The following is a 20706-nucleotide window of genomic DNA, read 5'->3' as shown; positions in this document are numbered from 1 at the left end:
TTATCTGTGCAGGGCAAACACAGACATCGAAATGCTGCAAAGCCAAGATGAGTGACAACAACTCTTTCTCTATGGTGGAATAATTTATTTGCTGCTCATTGAATTTTCTCGAAAAGTAAGCTACAGGATGTTCAACATCATCATCATCTTTCTGTAATAACACTGTCCCGGCAGCTTCATCACTGGCATCCACAGCTATAGAAAACGGCTTTGTAAAGTCAGGTGCCCTGAGCACAGATTGATGACATAAAAATGGCTTTCAATCGATCAAATGCCTACTGACAAGGCTCGGTCCGAACAAACTTTTCACCCTTCTTCAGGAGATTAGTCAGAGGAAAGGCGATATCAGCAAAGTTCTTGCAGAACGTACGATAATATCCAACCATTCCCAAAAACCTTCGAAGAGCCTTCTTACCAGTCAGAATAGGAACTTGAGAAATTGTCTGGACTTTTACCCGAACAGGAGCCCACTTGCCTTGACCTACAACAACACCAAGATAGGTCACAGTGTCAAGGACATATTCACTCTTAGCTAAGTTAACTGTAAGGCTGGCCTGGGAAAGCCTGTCAAACAGCTTCTCTACTGCAGAGATATGCTCTTCCCAAGTGTCACTCCCTGTGACGAAGCCATCAATATAGGTATCTGTGTGTTCTAACCCTCGAATTACAGAATCAAACATTCCCTGGAATGTTCCTGGAGCATTTTTCCTTCCAAAAGGCAAAACATTGTATTCATTCAACCCAGATGGTGTCACAAACACAGAAATGTCTCTACCTCTGTCCGTCAATGGACACACCAATACCCTGTCAACAGATCAATCTTTGTAAGAAATTTAGCTTTTCCAACCTTATAGATGCGATCATCCACCATAGGGATAGGATAGGCATCTGTTTTTGTTACTGCATTTACCGTCCTATAAACAGTGCAAAATCTAACACTACATCAGGTTTGGGCACAATAACGCAGTGTGAGCTCCAATCTGATGCTGAAGGATTAATAATACCATTTTCCAGCATATAGTCAATTCCTTGCTCAGCCAATTTACACTTTTCTATGTTCAAGCGATATGGGTGTTGTTTAATCGGTTTGGCTTGACCAATATCTACATCAGGTACTGCGACCGTGCTTTGCTTGGGAACATCGGGAAATAAATCTTTAAACTTCAGAATTAATTCCTTCAGCTGTTGTTGTTGTTTTGGCTGCAGATGAGCCAACTTGTTATCAATGTTTTCTGGAACAACCGAGTTCATTAGTCTTACTGGGGCCATGTTTGGCTTGTGAAAAGTCTCAGACGAGTCAATGGTTTCATTCTCAGGGTTGCCAAATTCATATATTTTGACAACAACACTCACAGTTTGTGCCTGCTTGTCAAAAAAGGTTTTTTCATATTTATGTGCACCACCTGTGTTAGTTTATGTCAGTCGGGTGTTTTAATAACATAATTCACATCATTAATTTGGGAGACTATTTCATACGGTCTATTGAATTTCACCTGAAGTGGATTCGTCAAAATAAGGCAAGCACCTTATCTCCCACCCGGTATTTTCTTTCGTGAGCCCTGTTATCAAACCAACACTTCATTTTGTTTTGAGAAATCTTTTTGTCTCGCTAGACTACAGGCTTGGTGTAGTTTATTTTTGAACCTCAAAACATAGTCTAACGAGTTAACATCAATCCACTGTTCCTTTTAACAAGGTCTAAGGTCACTCTGCGACCAAATACAAGTTCAAATGGACTAAAGCCCATTGATTCCTGTACTGACTCTCTTTCTGCGGACGAACGCAAATGTATTCCTTCATCCCAGTCTGTTCCATTTTCAACAGAATATGTCTTAATCATTGTTTTGAGGGTAGAATGAAATCTTTCTAAAGCCCCTTGTGATTCTGTATGGTACGCAGATGATGCAATTTGTTTTGCTCCCAGTTCAGAAATTACCTGCTGGAATAATCCAGATGTAAAATTACATCCTTGATCAGACTGGATTTCTTTAGGCAAATCAAATAAAGTGAAAATCTTGGTAAGAGCCTTCGCCACAGTTTAAGCTTTAATATTTCGGAGAGGTATTGCCTCTGGGAATCAGGATGCAGTACACATAATAGTTAGCAGATACTGATGGCTAGCTTTAGTCCTTGGCAATGGGCCAACACAATCCACTATAACTTTGGAAAAGGGTTCAGCGAATGTAGGTACAGGCCACTGGGGTGAGCTCATTAGGTTTACCCACAACTTGATGAGTGCCTTTTGGAAACTCTTATTCAGGGTAAACATAACTTCATGAGTTAAAGCAAACTGATCTGACCATGTGGTTAAGGTGTTGAACTAGCGATCTGGAAGTCATGATTTTGAGCCTCAGCCGAGGCAGCTTGTGTGTCCTTGAGCAAAGCACTGAACCACACACTGCTCCTGCGCAATTATAGCCCAGTGGCAATGATTGGGGGGGGGGGCACCATAAATAAATAAATAATAAGCTGCTTCAGCAACTGTCAAAGCAGAATAGGCTTGCTAAGCCTTCCCCTTAATTACACTTTGTAAGAGAATTTTCTTTCTGCTTTTTTGCCTCTCCAGCCTGAAACTGCCTCTGCCTTTCCCGAGCCTCCATCTTTAATTTTTCTCACTTGTACTGGAGCTCAAGCTCATGAGGTTTAGTTTCAGGAAACACCTCCAACTCCTCCACTTTAAACACACCCTCAGATACATAATGTTCAGCTATCACCCTCTGCATCTGTGCTCTCCTCATTGTCAATTTCACCTTAGCAAGTATTAACGTTTTAGCAATACTCAATAACTCAATCCTTCTGGAGTCCTCTAATGCCTGAGAGGTTCACACTTCCAGATATCTATCAACATCCATTGCTGCTGATTTTCCACACACAAATAAATCAAAAGGGATGAAATCGATAATAAATCAATCCTTAAATCTGTTCATATGCCAGATGCAGGCCCCATTTTGTTACAAACTGTAACACTTTAGAAATGAACCAGCAGCAACAGACTACTCCCAATGGCCACACATTTTATTTCCACGTCCCATTCCCATTCTGATATGTCTAACCATGGCCTCCTCTACTGTCAAAATTAATCCAAACTCAGGTTGGAGGAACAACACCTTATATACCGGCTGGGTAGCCTCCGACCTGATGGGATGACATTTACTTCTCTAACTTCCGTTAATGACCCTCTTCCCCTTCTTACCCCAACACTGACATATTTAATTGTTTGCCTGTATTCCATGTCTCTCTGGTGCTTCCCCCCCCCCCCCCCTTTCTTTCTCCTGAGGCCTCCTGTCATATGATCCTTTCCCTTCACCAGCTCTGTATCACTTTCGCCAATCACCTTTCCTGCTCTTAGCTTCATCCCACCACCTCTGGTCTTCTCCTATCATTTCGCATTTCACCCTCCCCCCACTACTTTCAAATCTCTTAATATCTTTCCTTTCGGCTAGTCCTGACGAAGGGTCTCAGCCTGAAACATCGACATTTCTTCTCCTTATAGATACTGCCTGGCCTGCTGTGTTCCACCAGCATTTTGTATGTGTTGTTGTTTGAATTTCCAGCATCTGCAGATTTCCTCGTGAGTGTTATGTGTATAAATGTGTATAAATATAACACGCAAACTATTGAGCTCCGGGGAAACAAGGCTTGGAGTCTTGAGATGGTAGAGTATGAAAGTTCAGTTCAACCACAGAATAGGTGATGCGAGAGATAATTGTAATCCAGGGTAAATGTTGAGAGAAGGCAATTATGTCGTATTCCACAGGTTCCGTGGTGGTAAAACGAGACAACAGTTGCTGTAGATTTTATCTGTCATCCTTCCAAATCCACATACTAATTATCACCCGAAGTGACTTGCCATAAGGGGTATCATCTTAAAATGAACTGCCACACCACAGCCAGGCAATGGTTAACACATAAGTGGTCTCCGCAGGATACCCCACATCAGATCCACTGCTATGGATCAAATGAGGTGACAACCACACTTACGATGTATGGTGAATCGATAATTAGCCCACCCTTGTGGGCAAAGGAAAGTTCCAAACAGTCACCCTTGGGCACTAGTTCCCTGGTTTCGATTCCTCCATTTTTCCTCCTTCGTCTCCATCTGACTCTGAGTGTCTGTGTCCTCGGTTAAAACTAAACAAGCAGCACGCAATGTAAACAAGCATAACAATGGCCACTCGCCACTGTGAGCTGACAAGTGTGCCAGTAGGTGGAATGACTGAGTGAATCCTTTCCCACATTCTCAGCAGGTGAATGGCCTCTCTCTAGTGTGAACTTGCTGATGTCTCTGTAGGGTGAATGACCGAGCGAATCCCTTCCCACAGATTGAGCAGGTGAATGGCTTCTCCTCAGTGTGAACTCACTGGTGTTTCTGTAGGTGGGATGACTGAGTGAATCCCTTCCCACATTCTGAGCAGGTGAATGGCTTCTCCCCAGTGTGAACTCGCTGGTGACTCTGTAGTTGGGATGACCGAGTGAATCTCTTCCCACAGTCCGAGCAGCTGAACGGCTTCTCCCCAGTGTGAACTCGCTGATGTCTCTGTAGAGTGAATGACCGAGTGAATCCCTTCCCACAGATTGAGCAGGTGAATGGCTTCTCCCCAGTGTGAACTCGCTGGTGTTTCTGTAGGTGGGATGACTGAGTGAATCCCTTCCCGCATTCTGAGCAGGTGAACGGCTTCTCCCCAGTGTGAACTCGCTGGTGACTCTGTAGTTGGGATGACCGAGAGAATCTCTTCCCACAGTCCGAGCAGCTGTACGGCTTCTCCCCAGTGTGAACTCGCTGGTGTAGCAGTAGGGTAGATGACCGAGTAAATCTCTTCCCACAGTCCGAGCAGGTGAACGGCTTCTCCCCAGTGTGAACAAGCTGGTGCCTCTGTAGGTGGGATGACCGAGTGAATCTCTTCCCACAGTCCGAGCAGGCGAACGGCTTCTCCCCAGTGTGAACTCGCTGGTGTTTCTGTAAGTTGGATGACTCAGTGAATCCCTTCCCACATTCTGAGCAGATGAATGGCTTCTCCCCAGTGTGAATTTGCTGGTGTCTCTGTAGGTGGGATGACTGAGTGAATCCCTTCCCACAGACTGCACAGGTGAACGGCTTCTCGCCAGTGTGAACTCGCTGATGTACCAGTAGGGTAGATGACAGAGTGAATCCTTTCCCACAGACTGAGCAGGTGAATGGCTTCTCCCCACTGTGAACTCGCTGATGTAGCAGTAGGGTAGATGACAGAGTGAATCCCTTACCACATTCTGAGCAGGTGAACGGCCTCTCCCCAGTGTGAACTCGCTGATGTACCAGTAGGGTAGATGACAGAGTGAATCCTTTCCCACAGACTGAGCAGGTGAACGGCCTCTCCCCAGTGTGAACTCGCTGATGTCTCTGTAGGTGGGATGACTGAGTGAATCTCTTCCCACAGACTGAGCAGGTGAATGGCTTCTCCCCAGTGTGAACTCGCTGGTGAGCCATTAGGGTGGATGACCGAGTGAATCTCTTCCCACAGTCCGAGCAGGTGAACGGCTTCTCCCCAGTGTGAACTTGCTGATGACTCTGTAGTTGGGATGACTGAGTGAATCCCTCCCCACAGACTGAGCAGGTGAACGGCTTCTCCCCAGTGTGAACTCGCTGATGTACCAGTAGGGTAGATGACTGAGTGAATCCTTTCCCACAGACTGAGCAGGTGAATGGCTTCTCCCCAGTGTGAACTGGCTGATGACTCTGTAGTTGGGATGACTGAGTGAATCCCTTCCCACAGACTGAGCAGGTGAACGGCCTCTCCCCAGTATGAACTCGCTGATGTCTCCGTAGGTTGGATGACTGAGTGAATCCCTTCCCACAGACTGAACAGGTGAATGGTTTCTCCCCAGTGTGAACTCGCTGGTGAGCCATTAGGTCAGATGACTGAGTGAATCCTTTCCCAGAAATTCAGCAGATGACCAGCCTCTGCCCAGTGTGGTGTGAACTGACTGCTGTGTCCACAGGTGGAAAGACTGTCTGAACCCCTTCTCACACACAGAACAGGTGAATGGCCTTGCCCAGTGTGAACATGCTGATGTACCTTCAATTGTGATAACTGAGTGAATCTATTCCCACTGTCTGAGCAGGAAGGGTGGTCAATTGGATCCCTGGCTCCACTTCTTAAATATCCAAAGAGAGACAACAAATCTGGCGTGCCATGTTTGAGCTTCCTGGAGACGAATTCGTTCTCAGTTTTAACCTGTAAAAAGATTTACAAAATCCATCAATGGGTGTAGGACATTTCAGATGAGATTACTTGAGCTGCCAAGGTTTGATCTGGTATCACACTGTTACAGTGAGGTTAAACCCAAGTTGGACAGAGAAATCATCTCCTGACTGGGCAGACTGCTGGTATCTGGAATGACCATCAATTCCCTGACGCTCTTCCTGTTTCTATAAGAATGGGGCATTCCTGCCGTCTCCAATCTGTGACCTGGCTCAGTCTGACTCTCTCCATTGGTATTATTCCCTGTTCCTGCTGAGCTTCATGGGTGCCTGGCTCCACAGTAACTGAAACACTCTCACGCAAGTAGTCTTCCTTGACGTGCAGCTGGGATCTTCTTTTATGTATTATTAACTTAAAGTGCCACAGTTTTAACGCCATATAAAAAATTCCTGCTGAAATGACTGGTTGGTTCGCACGACGGTCAAAAGGGGTTAGAGTGAATTTTTGTATTATTCCAGGTTCTTGTCACGATCATAGAAAATTTCAACACAGAAACAGGTCCTTTGGGCCATCTAGTTTGTGCTGAACTATTTAAACTGCTCACTCCCACACCGCTACCATCCAGGTACCTACACGAACCGCTTAAATGTTGAAATCGAGCTCTCATGCACCACTTGTGCTGGCTGCTCATTCCACACCCGGATGACCATCGGTATGAAGAAGATTCCCCTCATGTTTCCCCTAACATTTCACCTTTCACCTTTAACCCATGGCCTCTGGTTGTCGTTCCACCCAATCTTCATGGAAAAAGCCAGCTTGCATTAACACGATCTGTGCCTCTCTATCACAATCAAATCTCCCCTCAATCTTCTACATTCCAAGGAATAAAGTCATGATTTGTTCAATCTTTCCTTCTAACCCAAGTCCTCCAGACCTGGCAAAATCCTTGTGAATTTTCTCTGAACTCTCTGAACCACTTTTACATCTTACCTATAGGTTGGTGACCAAAACTGCACAGAATTCTCAAAATTAGGCCTCACCAATGTCTTCTAGAAGTCAACATAACAGCCATCTATTGTTATCAGTACTTTGGTTCATGAAGGGCAATGGGCTGAAATCATTCCTTCCATCCCTATCTACCTGTGATACCACTTTCAGTGAATTAAGGACTTGTATTCCCAGGTCCCTTTCTTCCACAACACTCCTCCGTGCCCGACCAGTCACTGTGAAAGACCTCCCTTGGTAGGTAAAACCAAAGTGTAACAACTCACACTGGTCTGCATTAAATTCCATTTTCCATTTCTCAAACCATTTTCCCAGCGGGTCCAGGTAGCACTGAAAGCGATGATAGTCTTCCTCACTGTCCACTACACCACCAGTCTTGGTGTCACCCACAAATTTGCTGATCCAGTTAACCACACCATCATCCAGATTACTGATATAGATGACAAACAACAACAGATCCAGCACTGATCCCTGTGGCACACCACCAGTCACAGGCTTCCAGTCAGAGAGGCAACCATCTTCTACCACCCTCTGTCTTCTCCCAAAGACAATGTCTCATCCAATTTACTATCTCATCTTGAATGCTGAGTGACTGAACCTTCTTGACCAACCTCCCATATGAGACTTTGTCAAGTACCTTGCTAAAGTCCATGTAGACAACATCCACTGCCTTGTCTTCATCCACTTCCCTGATAACTTCCTGGAGAGACTCTATAAGATTGGCGAGAGCCATGCTGTCTATCCTTTATCAGTCCACACCTATCCAAATACTTACAGTATATACTTGGTTCCTGCACACAGATTCCAATAACTTTCCCAGTACTAATGTCAAGCTCACCAATGTATAATTTCCTAGTTTATTTTTACAGCCTTTCTAGAACAGTGGAACAACATTGTCTGTCCTCCAAACCTCCAGGACCTCACCTGTCACTAAGGATGATTTAAATATCGGTGCTAAGGCCCCAATAATTTCTGCACTTGTCTTCTGTAGGGTCCAGGTGAACAACTTGTCAGGCCCTGGGGATTGATCCACACTAATTTGCCTCAAACCCCTCCACCTCTGTAATCTGTACAGCATCCATGAAGTTGATGCGGCTTTGCCTCAATTCTGTAGACTCTGTGTTCATCTCTTGAGCAAATACGGATGCTAGTTTATGCTATCCTTTCATATGGATTACCATTCTGATCTTCCAGAGAATTATTTTTTTCCCTTGCAATCTTTTTGCTCGTAACATATCTGCAGAATCCCTGAGGATTCTCCTTCACCTTGGCTGCTGGGGCAACCTCATGCCTTTATTTCTTTCATGAGTGTTCACTTGAATTTCCTGTATTTCATAAGTACCCCATTTGTTCCTATCTGCCTGTACCTTGTATGCACCTCCTTTTTATTGATCTGTGAGAGGAAAGCCAAAGGGGTTATAGATCTGCATGGTGAGAGGTGGGGGTAAGGACGATTAAACTAAAGTTGCAGGGGGAATGGGACCCTGAATAACAGAACAGATAGTGAAGAGGTTGTGGAGACAGATGTTGTTCAGGCCTCAGGCAAAGTCAGGAATGAAAAAGTTGAGCATGGTGCAGTGAATATGCTGAGCCCTGTATATTCCAATACAAGGAGCAGCGTAGGAAAGGTGGATGTGTTCAGGGATGGATCAACACCTGGAATCAACACTAGGATCTGGCAACTGTGGATTGGGACAGGCTGCCTTTTGGCAAAGGTGTGTTTTGTAAATGGGAGGCCTTCAAAGCGAAATTTTGAAAGTACAAAGTGGGTATGTCAGAATAAAAGGTAAAGATAGAAACTGTAGGGAAACTTGGATTGCAAGAGATATTTAGACCCTGGTAAAGCACAAAATGGAATTGCATAACAGGGATAGGCAGTCAGTTTCTTATGGAGTATAAGAAATGCAAGAGAACACGTAAGAAATCAATCAGGATGGATAAAAATGGCATGAGGTTGCTGTCACAGAAAAGGTGAAGGATAATCCTCAGGGATTCTAGTGATAGATTAAGAGCAAAAGGATTGCAAGGCACAAAGTTGGTCCTCTGGAAGACCGGAATGGCAATCCACGTGTGGAACAAAGCAGATGGGGGAGACATTAAATATTTTTCAAACTCTATTTACTCAGGAGATGGACAAAGGGTCTATGGGAGTGTGGAAACGTGGCATTAACCACTTCAACCCTGGGGGGAAAAAACACTCCTCTGGCCACTCACACGCTCAATACCCCTCATCATTTTATACACCAAAAAATGTCTCTAAATATAAACAAGGAAATTATACATTGCACAATCTACTTTCCATGATTCAGTACATTTACACAGACAGGTGTGTAAAAAGGGCCCAACGAATATCAGGGTCAAACAGGCCCAATTCACCACAACCACAAACTGTTCCTGCTGCTACCATCCAGGAAACGGTACCACAGCAAAAGGAGCAACAGGCCCCGGGACATCATCTTCCAACAGGTTTGATGTTGTGTTTGATGTCATTACGTACCCAGAGAGAATGGGACAAAACATGTTCTCACCGATAGAAAAGTCCAGCGCAAGAGGAGGTAGAGGACGCAACACACACAAAATACTGGAGGAGCTCAGCAGGCCAGGCAGCATCTATGGAAAAGAGTCCTAATGCCGATTTTCTCAACTGCTGATGTAAAAGATTTTGTTGTCTTTCTCCCAGTTCCTAATCCTTGCATTTAGATAGCTGGAGCTCAGCTCTGCCTGAGAGATCCATCGGTTCCCATTCCCTCAGCGGCCGGAAGCTCCCCGGGGCCCGTGTACGGATCGAGGGGCTGAGAGAGAGGGAAGAGAGCAGGACTGTCCCGGGATTGCTGGCCACGGTGTCGGAAATTCAGAGGAATTATCCCGAAGTCGGTGTTTAAGATAAAAACACGGAGAATCACTCTTACCTTCGACCGACATTTTCAAAGGCTTCTGTGTACTGTGCGCATGCGTGAAAGTCAGGGAGGCCTCAGCCTGACGCTTGCGCATTTCATCGGCACTCAAGCGCCGGCGAAATTCTTAACTCATGGCCCTATGGGTAATCACGGTGCCATTAAACATTTCTGCAAGCACCGGTTCAATGTCCATATCTCTTTTTGTTTTATCTTGGGTATAGGAAAAATCTGCAGCTGTTTTAACGCAGAAAGCGGCTCCCATAAGTAATATACTCAATATCAACGTGTCTCTAATGCCAAAGTAAAATGCAGATATAAAAACACAGGAGATTCTGCAGTTGCTGGACACACACAAAACGCTGGAGGAACTCTGCGATTCAGAGAGCAACTAAGCAGCGGAGTACACAGGCTAGGCATGCGGAAGGGGCTCTGCCTAAACGTTTTCTATTTATTCCTCTCCAAAATTTCTGCTTGATCTGTTGATTTCCACCTGTATTTTGCAGAAATTAACCACCTTTTTTTTCGATCAACCAGTTTCCAAATGCTTCCAATCTTTCACTTTTAACCACATCCTGCTGGTCTTATTCGTCCTCCTCCTCTGGACCCCATCTCTCTCTGGAGCCCCTGATTCAGGCTGGCAACTCTTTTGTTTCTGACTCTGCACCATCGAAGATTCACTCGCTTACCTCCTGTCAGATTTTAGAAGTGCATTGTGTTACAAGACCGCAGGTTCGTTTACTGTGAGTGTCGCTTTAAGTGCCTGAGTGAGGCGGGGCTGTGACGTCAGACACAAGCTGCGGCAGCCTGAGGGAGCGGGAGCGGGAGCGGGAGCGGGAGAGGGAGAGGGAGACAAGCTGTTGGAACTTCAGCGTATGACTGCTATAGGCTGCAACTCTTCCATGCCCAAAAGGTACGGTTGATCTGATCATCGGCACGCAGTGCACAACGGATGTGTGACTGTCACTTCGTATAATCCATATGTGTGGATTTGCTGGAGTACCCGTGGTATCACTTTTGTCGGCCCTTACCTGGAATCGGGGTGTTCTGTGGTAACCACTTGAAGACGATATTCCTGTGACTGTCACCTGGTGATATTTCTAAGTGGATTTCGGAACTAATCGACGGATAAGATCTTCGGCGACTGTTATTTCGTTTACCCAGCGTGGAATGTGTGTGGAATTCTTCGTAATTGCCTTCTCTCTACATTTTCGAGTGGATTTACAACTCTCTTCTCCCACTCACTTATTCCGTGGATTACTGAACTGTTCTACTTTAACATCTGAAGACTTTAAGCATTGTTTCCCGAGCTTCGTCCGGAGACCTGAACAACGTCACAATCACAGTGAGCTCATCGTCTTGTTCAGCCCGGAGAAAATCATGCAGGGAATTCATGCAGGTGTATAAGATGATGAGAGGCATCGGTCGTGTGGATAGACAGAGGCTTTTTCCCAGGGCAGAAACGGGTAACACGAGGGGGAATAGGTTTAAGCTGCTTGGAAGTAGGTACAGAGGACATGTCAGAGCTAAGGTTTTAAAGCAAAGAGTGGTGTTTGTGTGGAATGCATTGCCAGCGATGGTGGTAGAAGCGGATACAATAGTCTTTTAAGAGACTCTTAGATAGGTACATGGAGTTTAGGAAAATAGGTGGCTATGCAGTAGGGTAATTCTAAGCAATTTCTAGAGTAGGTTACATGGTTGGCAGCCTGTCATCTCAGGGAGAGTGAGAGCGGAACGGCCCGGGTAGATTTTGATATACTGATATGGAACAGAAATGTGGGCAGGGACCAGATGGGCCGAGTGGCCTCCCTAGTTTGCATCGTGAGTGTGGTAGTTTCAATAACTACCTGAGACACGGGGCTTGATACAGAACTGATTTATCTTTCACAGATCCACGATATTAAACGCCAGTTTAGTTTAAGGCTAACATCAGCAGAACGGACTCCTCCAATGCTCAGTTACCAGGGTTCAGTCCTGGGTGCGATGAGCAGCCGCAAGAACTGCAGAATCTGACAGTAACAGTCCCTCATGAACCTGCAGCTGCTTTCAGTCACCGTGATGGTTAAACATTTAACACAGGACTCCGCCTCCCGCTCACTGACATGTAAGACACAGTCGATTTCTGTCCGCCATTAGTCTCTCCCTTTTCCGACTTAAACTTTGAAATTTCAACTTTATTCAGTGGGATCTGTCGAGCAACAGTTATGATTATGGCCCCGAGAGGAACAGAAGATTCAGGCGCTGTGTTATCTCCGTTGGTGCGAAGCGATGTCAATTACTCGTTACACTCAATAGCACAGGCGAAACAGCCGAGAGATCGTCTCCCCCGCTTCCTCGGCGGGATAAACCTCAAAGTAAATGTCCCGCTTTTTGATTTCTTTCCGCTTCCCTCCGAGGGAAGTTGGGGACGCTTCTGAAGCGTCCCCTGCGGCCTGAGTCTGATGTATCGCCGAGAGGTAGGAGGAGAACACTTGGCGAATCGGCTTGTTGCTGACTCCCCGGGGACGGAGGGTATCAACCCAGTAGGGGAAGGAAGGGGGTGCATTTTATTGGAAAGATGGAATGGTGGCGAACAGAGGGATTCACCACATTGGGGGTCAAACCGGCAGTCTATTGACCTATAGGTGGGGACAATGGTCCGAGCAAAGAGGGGGGCGAATGGACCAGTCCAAGGACATTGAATGACAGGACGGTTTGGAGGGGCCGAGTGGCCTTCGTCTGTTCCGGTAGTCGGGCTGTTTAAAGACCCTTCCTGGGCCTGTAAGATGTCCCAGTGGGTGTTGTAGGGACCAATACTTGGAACCCAGTTGTTCACAAACTGTGTCCACTATTTGGCTAAGAGACCAAATACAACATTTCCAAATGAGTTATTGACACAAAATGCATGTTCATAGAAACCGGACAGCACAATTCAGGCACTTCAGCCCACAATTCTGTGCCGAACATGCCCTTAACTTAGAAATTACCTAGGGTTACCCATAGCCCTCTAGTTTACTAAGCTCCATGTACCTGTCCAGGAGTCTCTTAAAACACCCTATCGGTTCCGCCTCCAACGCCTCCCCCGGCTGCCCATTCCACACACTCATCACTCTCTGTGTAAAAACAACTTTCCCTCTCATGTTAGCCATTTCAGCGCTGGGAAAAAGCCTCTGACTATCCACACGATCAATTCCTCTCATCACCTTATACACCTCTATCAGGTCACCTCTCGTCCTCCATCGTTCCAAAGAAAAAAGGCCGAATTCACTCAACCTATTCTCATAAGGCACGTTCCCCAATCCAGGCAACATCCTTGTAAATCTCCTCTGCACCCTTTCAATGGTTTCCACATCTTTCCTGTATTGAGGCAACCAGAAATGAGCACAGTACTCCAAGTGGACTCTAACCAGGGTCCTATATAGCTGCAACATTACCTCTCGGCTCTTAAACTCAATCGTACGGTTGATGAAAGCCAATGCACCTTATGCCTTTTTAACCACACAGTCAACCTGCATAACATCTTTGAGTGTCCTATGGACTCGGACCCCAAGATCCCTCTGATCCTCCGCACTGCCAAGAGTCTTACCATTAATACTATATTCTGCCATCATATTTGACCTAACAAAATGAATCACCTCACACTTATCAGTGTTGAACTCCGTTTGCCACTTCTCAGTCCAGTTTTGCATCTTATCAATGACCTGCTGTAACCCCTGACAGCCCTTCACACTATCAACAACACCCCCAACCTTTGTGTCATCAGCAAACTTACTATCCCATCCCTCCACTTCCTCATCCAGGTCATTCATAAAAATCATGAAGAGTAGAGGTCCCAGAACAGATCCCGGAGGCACACCAGACAGACAGACAGATATACTTTATTGTTACCGAGGGAAATTGGGTTTTGTTACAGTCACACCAACCAAGAATAGTGTAGAAATGTAGCAATATAAAACCATAATTAAACAATAATAAGTAAATTATTCCAAGTGGAAATAAGTCCAGGGCCAGCCTATTGGCTCAGGGTGTCCGACACTCCGAGGGAGGAGTTGTAAAGTTTGATGGCCACAAGTAGGAATGACTTCCTTTGACGCTCAGTGTTTCATCTCGGTGGAATGAGTCTCTGGCCAAATGTACTTCTGTGCCAAACCAGTACCTTATGGAGTGGATGGGAGTCATCCACTAGTCCACTAGTAATAGACCACTAGTCACAGACCTCCATGCAGAATATGACACGACTACAACTACACTTTGTCCTCTGCGGCAAGCCAGTTCTGGATCCATTGCTTCCTTACTTTCTCAATCGGCCTTCCTTGTTAAAGCTCATCTGAAAATCCAAGCAAACAACATCCACTGCCTCTGCTTTATCTATCTTGCCTGTTATTTCCTCAAAATATTCCAAGTGATTTGTTACACACGATTCCCTGCAAAGGAATTCTGCTGACTTTGTCCAACTTCATCATGCCTCCCCAATTACAGTACCCAAAACACTCACCCTTAATACACCCGAACATATTCCTGACCACTGAGATCAGACTAACTGTCTTATAATTTCACTGGACAACAATTCTTTTTTTTCAAAAGTGTTGCTTCCTCAGAATTTTTTTTGTTTATGATAAACTGCTTGAAGATTAACACAAATGTAATTTAAGACTACTTGTATCACGCAGGAATTTAGAAAAATGACAAATTAACTTTTATTGAACATATTGTCTTTAATTGCATCATGGTGCTGATGCTTTGCAATAGTGCAACCAAGATATAAATATTTTGTTAATGATTTTCAATCGTACTCAGTGTCTGAGGCTTCTCGCTTAAGTGTCCAACACTAATTTGCTGCATTGCTGGATTCAGTTGCCCTGGTATGTTTTCTCCATGACCACAATGTCCTGCTGAAACCTTTCACCATGCTCGTCACTAACAGCACCAAGATTTGCAGGGAAGAAGTCCAAATGTGAATGCAGAAAATGAATCTTTAGGGACATGTTGCATTTTATGGTTGTATATGCATGGTTTCAACCAGCTGCATGAAGTTTGGTGTTCTGCTGATGCCGAGAAAAATTTCAGCAGCTTCCTTGAATGCCTTCCTTGCCATTTTTTCTGGTCCCACCAGAACTTCTTCAAATTGCCTATCAGTGATGATCTGTTTGATTTGTGGACCAACAAAAATGCTTACTCTGGGAAGCATCCGTCTCAAATATCAAAATCCTTCACAGAAATGTTTGTGCCTGGTGATAGCAAATTCCATCCTTACAGTCCTGAACCCAATAATTATTACTAAAACCTGTCCTGCCATGCAGCAGCAGCGCCGCGTAAGCATGCCCAAGCATGCCTGAACAAGATAGGAAACTTTCCAGCTTACATTGCAGGCAACATTTTAATTGACCTGAATTATGAATTGAAATAATACGAGTGATTTCAAAAATTGGTGCATCACAGGGAAATTTCATGGTGGTTTTCATGATCAGTAGTCCAAAATTCATCAGATACACCTAAAGGTTTTCAGGAAGCAAAACCTTTGTTGTCCTTTCTTCTGCCTCTCTCTCTTCTTAAAGAGTGGCGTGACATTTGCAACTTTCTAGTCCGCCAGAACCATTCCAACATCTAGTGATTTGTGATAGATAATTACTCATCACTTGAAGAGAAAACTAAGGGGAAACTTCTTCATTCAGAGGCGGGGAGAGTGTGCACCGAGCTGCCAGAGCAAGTGACAGGGACGATTTCATTCTTCAAGAGAAGGTTGCTTACGTCCATGGATGAGAAGGATATGAAGGCTATGGTCTAGGTGGAAGTTTTTGGAACTCAGCTGATTAATGTTTTGGCATGGACTAGATTGGCCGAAAGGGGTTTGCCTTGTTATAATGTTCTATGACTCTAATGCCTTCATGGTCTCTTCAGCTACCTCTTTCTGAACCCTGGGGTGTACACCTTCTGGTCCAGCAGTCTTATCTACCTTCAGGCCTTTGTGTCTGATCGCAAGAGAGGGAATGATTACAAAATGGCTTTTTAGAGCAGCTGATGGTTGAGCCTACTCAGGTAACTGCTACCTTAGTTTTGGTGTTGTGTATTAACCCAGAACTTATTAGGGAGGTTAATGTAAAGGAACAGTTAGAAGGCAGTGATAATAATTTGATTGAATTCCCACTGCAACTTGTGAGGGAGAAGCATAGGTCACATGCGGAGTATGGCAATGGAATAAAGGGAATTACAGAGGCATGAGAGAGGTGATTCCCCAGGTGGCTGACATCTCTGAGAATAGTCCATAACGTACAGGATAGATATGTCCGGCAGAAGTAGTTCTCAAACAGTGGGGCTGGACTACCACGGCTGACAAAGGAAGTTAAGGACTGTATAAAAGCCAAGGAAAGTGTGTATAAGTTAGCAAAAGTGAGTAGGAAGTTAGAAGATTGGGTTTCTTTTAAAATCCAACAACGGGCAACTAAAAACAAAACAAATTATAGTCCAGTTAGCCTAACCTTAGTGCCTGGGAAAGCATTTGAGTTTAATATAACAGATGAGGTTTTGGGGTACTAGGAGACTAAAAGTAAATCAAAGCCAGCATAGGTTCTGTACAGGGAAATCATGCCTGACAAATCTGTTAGAGTTCTTCGAGGAAGTCATAAGCAGGATGGACAAACGAGAGACAGTGGATTTCATTTACTTGGACTTTCAGAAGGCTTCTGATAAGGTGTCACACATGAGACTGCTCAACAGGATAAAAGTCAGAAGTAATACTGGCATGGATAGAGGAATGGCTGACAGCCAAGAGGCAGCGAGTGGGAATAAAAGGGGATCATTCTGGTTGTCTGGCAGTGACTGGTGGTCTACAGGGGTCAGTATTTGGTCCACTACTTTTCACATTGTTTTCAGTGAGTTGGATAATGCAACTGATGGCTTTGAGGCAAGGTTTGTGGATGATACAAAGGTAGCTGGAGGTGTTGGTAGTGCTGAGGAAGCAATGCAATTGCAGCAGGACACAGACAAATTTCAAGAACGGGCAAAAACGTGGCAAATGGAATACAATACTGGAAAATGTCCGATAAAGCATTTTGGCAAAAGGAACAATAGTGAACTATTATCTGATGGGGGAGAAGGTTCAAACAACAGAAGCACAGAAGGAAATATGAATCCTTGGGCAAGACTCCCAGAAGGTTAATTTACAGGTTGAGTCTGTGGTAAAGAAGGCAAATGCAATGCTGGCATTTATTTAAAGTGAAGTAGAATCTGTAAGCAAGGAGATAATGCTAATATTTTATAAGACACTACTTAGGCCGCACTTAGTGTATTTGGGATGCATATCTCAGAAAAGGTGTGTTGTCATTGGAGAGAATCCAGAGGGTGTTCAAGAAGACGATTCCGGTAATAAAGGGGTTAAGATATGAGAAGCGTTTTCCAGCCTTGGGCTTGTACTCCTGCACTGACCAATGTTTAATAAATGTGGGGGGGGGGGGTGTAAAATCTCACTGAATCCTACCGAATGTGGAGAGGTTTAAATAGTGTGGATGAGGAGAGGACTTTCCGCATGGTGGGGGTAGCCATAACAGAGGGCACAGCCTGCAAACTGAGGAGCAACCTTTCAGAGTAGTTAAGGAGGATTTTATATTAGTCAGAGAGCAGTGAATCTGTGGAATTCTCTGACACAGACGGCGGTGGGGGCCAAGTCTGTGGGTACATCTTAGGCAGACACTAATATTTTGCTGATCAGTCAGGGCATTGCAGGATATGCCGAGGAGGCAGGTGCGCGGGGTTGAGTGAGAACCGGGATCAGCCATGATAGAACGGCAGAGCAGGCTTGATGGGGCTGAATGGCCTAATTCTGCTCCTATGTCTTATTGTCTTGTACTGCAGGTGTCTTACACAGTGAATATTGACACAAAATAACTATTACATTCAGCCGCTACTTCTTTACTCTATTACTAACTCACCAGCATCATCTTCCAGCGGTACAATATCAACTCTTGCCTCTCCTTTACTCTTTATGTATGTGAACAACTTTTGATACTTGATATTATTGGCTCACTTACCTTAATTTTTCATCTTTTCTCTCCAGTGTTTTTTCTTTTTTAGTTGTCTCCTGTTGGTTATGTAATTACTTTCCAATCCTCTCACTTTCCACTGTTTTCTTGCTATATTATATGACCCGGCTTTTGCTCTTATCAAAAACAGGAGAGAATCTGTGGCTGCTGGAAGTCCAAGCAACACATACACAAACTGCTGGAGGAACCTAGAAGGCCATTAATAATATTACCGGATAAACAAGCAGGAACAACTCCCTCAATAGAAAAAACCGTTCCCAACACACGTTCCTCAACCAGTGGAGCACCTCACCACAGGCATTGTTTGTGTCATCAGTCAGACGAACAAAAGACTTTCTCCATCAATCAGCTTCCAAATGTTGCTACTCTGTCATTCGTTGCCACGCCCTGCTGCTCGTTCCCTTTTCCTCATCGTACTTTCTTACCCCGACCATCGTCCAGAGCCCCAAACTCTGCCCCTGTGCCGACCTGCCTCTGGTTTCTGACCCTGATCCGTTGAACATCCAACAAATGCTTTCCCATTCTGCTTTCAGTCTTTAGAGGGCAGTGGTGCTTTCAATAACCCTTCAGAAGCAGGGGAAATGACCCATCATGTGGAAATGAGTCGTGGTTAAGGAGGGTAACTGAGTGAAGAACTTCTCAGACAGAACTGCAGTCAGCTCGACTTCTTCAATCTGCAGAGAATTCAAGAGAAACCTCTTCACCCACAGAGTAGTGACTATTTGGAACACATCACCACAGGGAGAGTGACAGGTGAACAACAGGGGAGCATTTAAAAGGACTGACCTGGAACAGAATCACTGGCAGTGTCCAGCTGGCCCGAGTTGACTTTCCACTGTACACAAGGTGTGTTATAAATTCTCTAAGTACCAGAGACAGAGTTTAAAATAGAACTGATTTACTTGACTCAGATTCAGAGTATTAAACTCCAGTCCCATTAAAGGTGAATATGCAGCAGAAGAAACTCCTCCCATGCCCAGTGACCAGGGTGCAGAACTGGGAGTGGTGAGCAGCAGCAATAATTGCAGAGTTCAGCACCGACAGTCACTCCCGAAATTGCATTCAGCAACGGCGATGGACAAATATCCAGCATGCAGCTCATTGAAACTTTCTCCCCTGTGTGAAACCTGCAGTGCATCACAAGGTTTGATTACTGAGTGAATCTTTCCCCACGTTCACAGCAGCTGAACAGTCACTCCCCTGTGTGAACTGAATGACACACATTTGGTGGAGATAGCTGAGAGAATCTCTTCTCAAAGTCTGAGCAGGTGAATGGCCTCTACCCAGTGTGAACTCGCTGGTGTCTCAGTAGATGAGATAACTGAGTGAATCCCTTCCCACATTCACCGCAGGTGAACGGCCTCTTCCCAGTGTGAACTGACTGATGAGTTAGTAGTTTGGATGACTGAGTGAATCCCTTCCCACATTCACTGCAGGTGAACGGCCTCTCCCCAGTGTGAACTGACTGGTGTCTCTGTAGGGTGGATGACTGAGTGAATCTCTTCCCACAGTTTGTGCAAGTGAACGGCCTCTCCCCAGTGTGAAATCGTTGGTGTGCCAGCATATCAGATGACTGAGTGAATCCCTTCCAACAGATTGAGCAGGTGAACGGCTTCTCCCCAATGTGAACTTGCTGATGTACTAGTAGGCGGGATGACAGTGTGAATCCCTTCCCACAGTCTGAGCAGGTGAACAGCTTCTCCCCAGTGTGAACTCGCTGATGTACCAGTAGCGTGGATGACAGAGTGAATCCTTTCCCACAGACTGAGCAGGTGAATGGCCGCTCCCTGGTGTGAACTCGCTGGTGAGCCATTAGGTCAGATGACCGAGTGAATCCATTCCCGACGTCGGACAAGGTGAACGGCCTCTCCCCTGTGTAAAATGACAGATGTGCCAGTTGGTCAGAGTGGTCCACCTGTTGTTGTGGGGGATGGCCACTAGAGTACTCTGCGATGCCTATTTAACCTCATTCCCCTTCCTGACCCTCACCCAGTTTCCTGTGTCCTGCACCTTGGGAGTAACTCACCTCTCTTTGTGTCATTTCTATCACCTCCTCCAACTGATGGATGATCTGGAATTCACCCATTTCAAATTGCAGCTCATTGAAGTGCAGGGTTACAAACTACAGCTGGATGCAAATCTTGTAGGTGAGGGCATCAGGGACACTGGAGGTCTCCCCTCCTTTCCTCCAATACCCCTCTAATTTGTAATAATCTCCCCTCTAATTTGTAATAACCAGTGTGCACATTAATCTTTTACTGTGCATTTTTTACCCAGTGACAATATGTGCACAGTGAATTTTATATAGAGAGGTATTCATTTTCACAGCTAGCCAATCACGGTCAATAGGAACTTTGATCTCCTCTGGGTTTGATCGAGTTCATCTGCACTCTCACACAACCTATGTAGCAGGCCTGTAACAGGAAATGGAGGATTTTCTCACCAAAGCTTTCGCACATTGTCCATATGTGCTTTCCTTGCTAAATTACGCTTTAAAAAGTCAGATTTCCAAATATCACTCTACTTCTTCCCACTTGCAAATTCTCTAGCAAGTTTTGCATCACCAAAATGCAAACAGGCATTACTAGTTTATGTATTCGACATAAATATTCC

The 20706-nt window shown here is 45.1% G+C and overlaps 1 protein-coding gene across 2 annotated transcripts; it reads right to left on the bottom strand.

The window, feature by feature from the left end:
• Positions 1-82: 82 nt before the first annotated feature.
• On the bottom strand, positions 83-10140 carry LOC132388772 (zinc finger protein 420-like). 2 transcript variants are annotated; one of them, XR_009510336.1, is made up of 2 exons: positions 10094-10138; positions 83-481 (listed from the first exon to the last, which is right to left on the bottom strand). XR_009510336.1 is itself a non-coding variant. In XM_059961186.1 (2 exons), exon 2 carries the CDS (start codon positions 5882-5884, stop codon positions 4358-4360), a length of 1527 nt encoding a protein of 508 aa, XP_059817169.1. In that variant the 5' UTR covers positions 5885-6212; positions 10094-10140; the 3' UTR covers positions 2033-4357. The 2 variants fall into 2 exon arrangements, 1 of the variants encoding a protein (XP_059817169.1); XM_059961186.1 differs by lacking the exon at positions 83-481 and adding an exon at positions 2033-6212 and having other exon boundaries at positions 10094-10140.
• Positions 10141-20706: the final 10566 nt, after the last annotated feature.

The sequence above is a fragment of the Hypanus sabinus genome, unplaced genomic scaffold (assembly GCF_030144855.1).
Source record: "Hypanus sabinus isolate sHypSab1 unplaced genomic scaffold, sHypSab1.hap1 scaffold_406, whole genome shotgun sequence".
NCBI classification, from domain to species: Eukaryota; Metazoa; Chordata; class Chondrichthyes; order Myliobatiformes; family Dasyatidae; genus Hypanus; species Hypanus sabinus.
This window is presented reverse-complemented; position numbering and strand designations above follow the sequence as displayed.

Bases quoted from the DNA above. Each gene is read 5' to 3' on its own strand.
- LOC132388772 (XM_059961186.1), bottom strand. From the start codon at position 5,884: ATGGCTCACCAGCGAGTTCACACTGGGGAGAAACCATTCACCTGTTCA.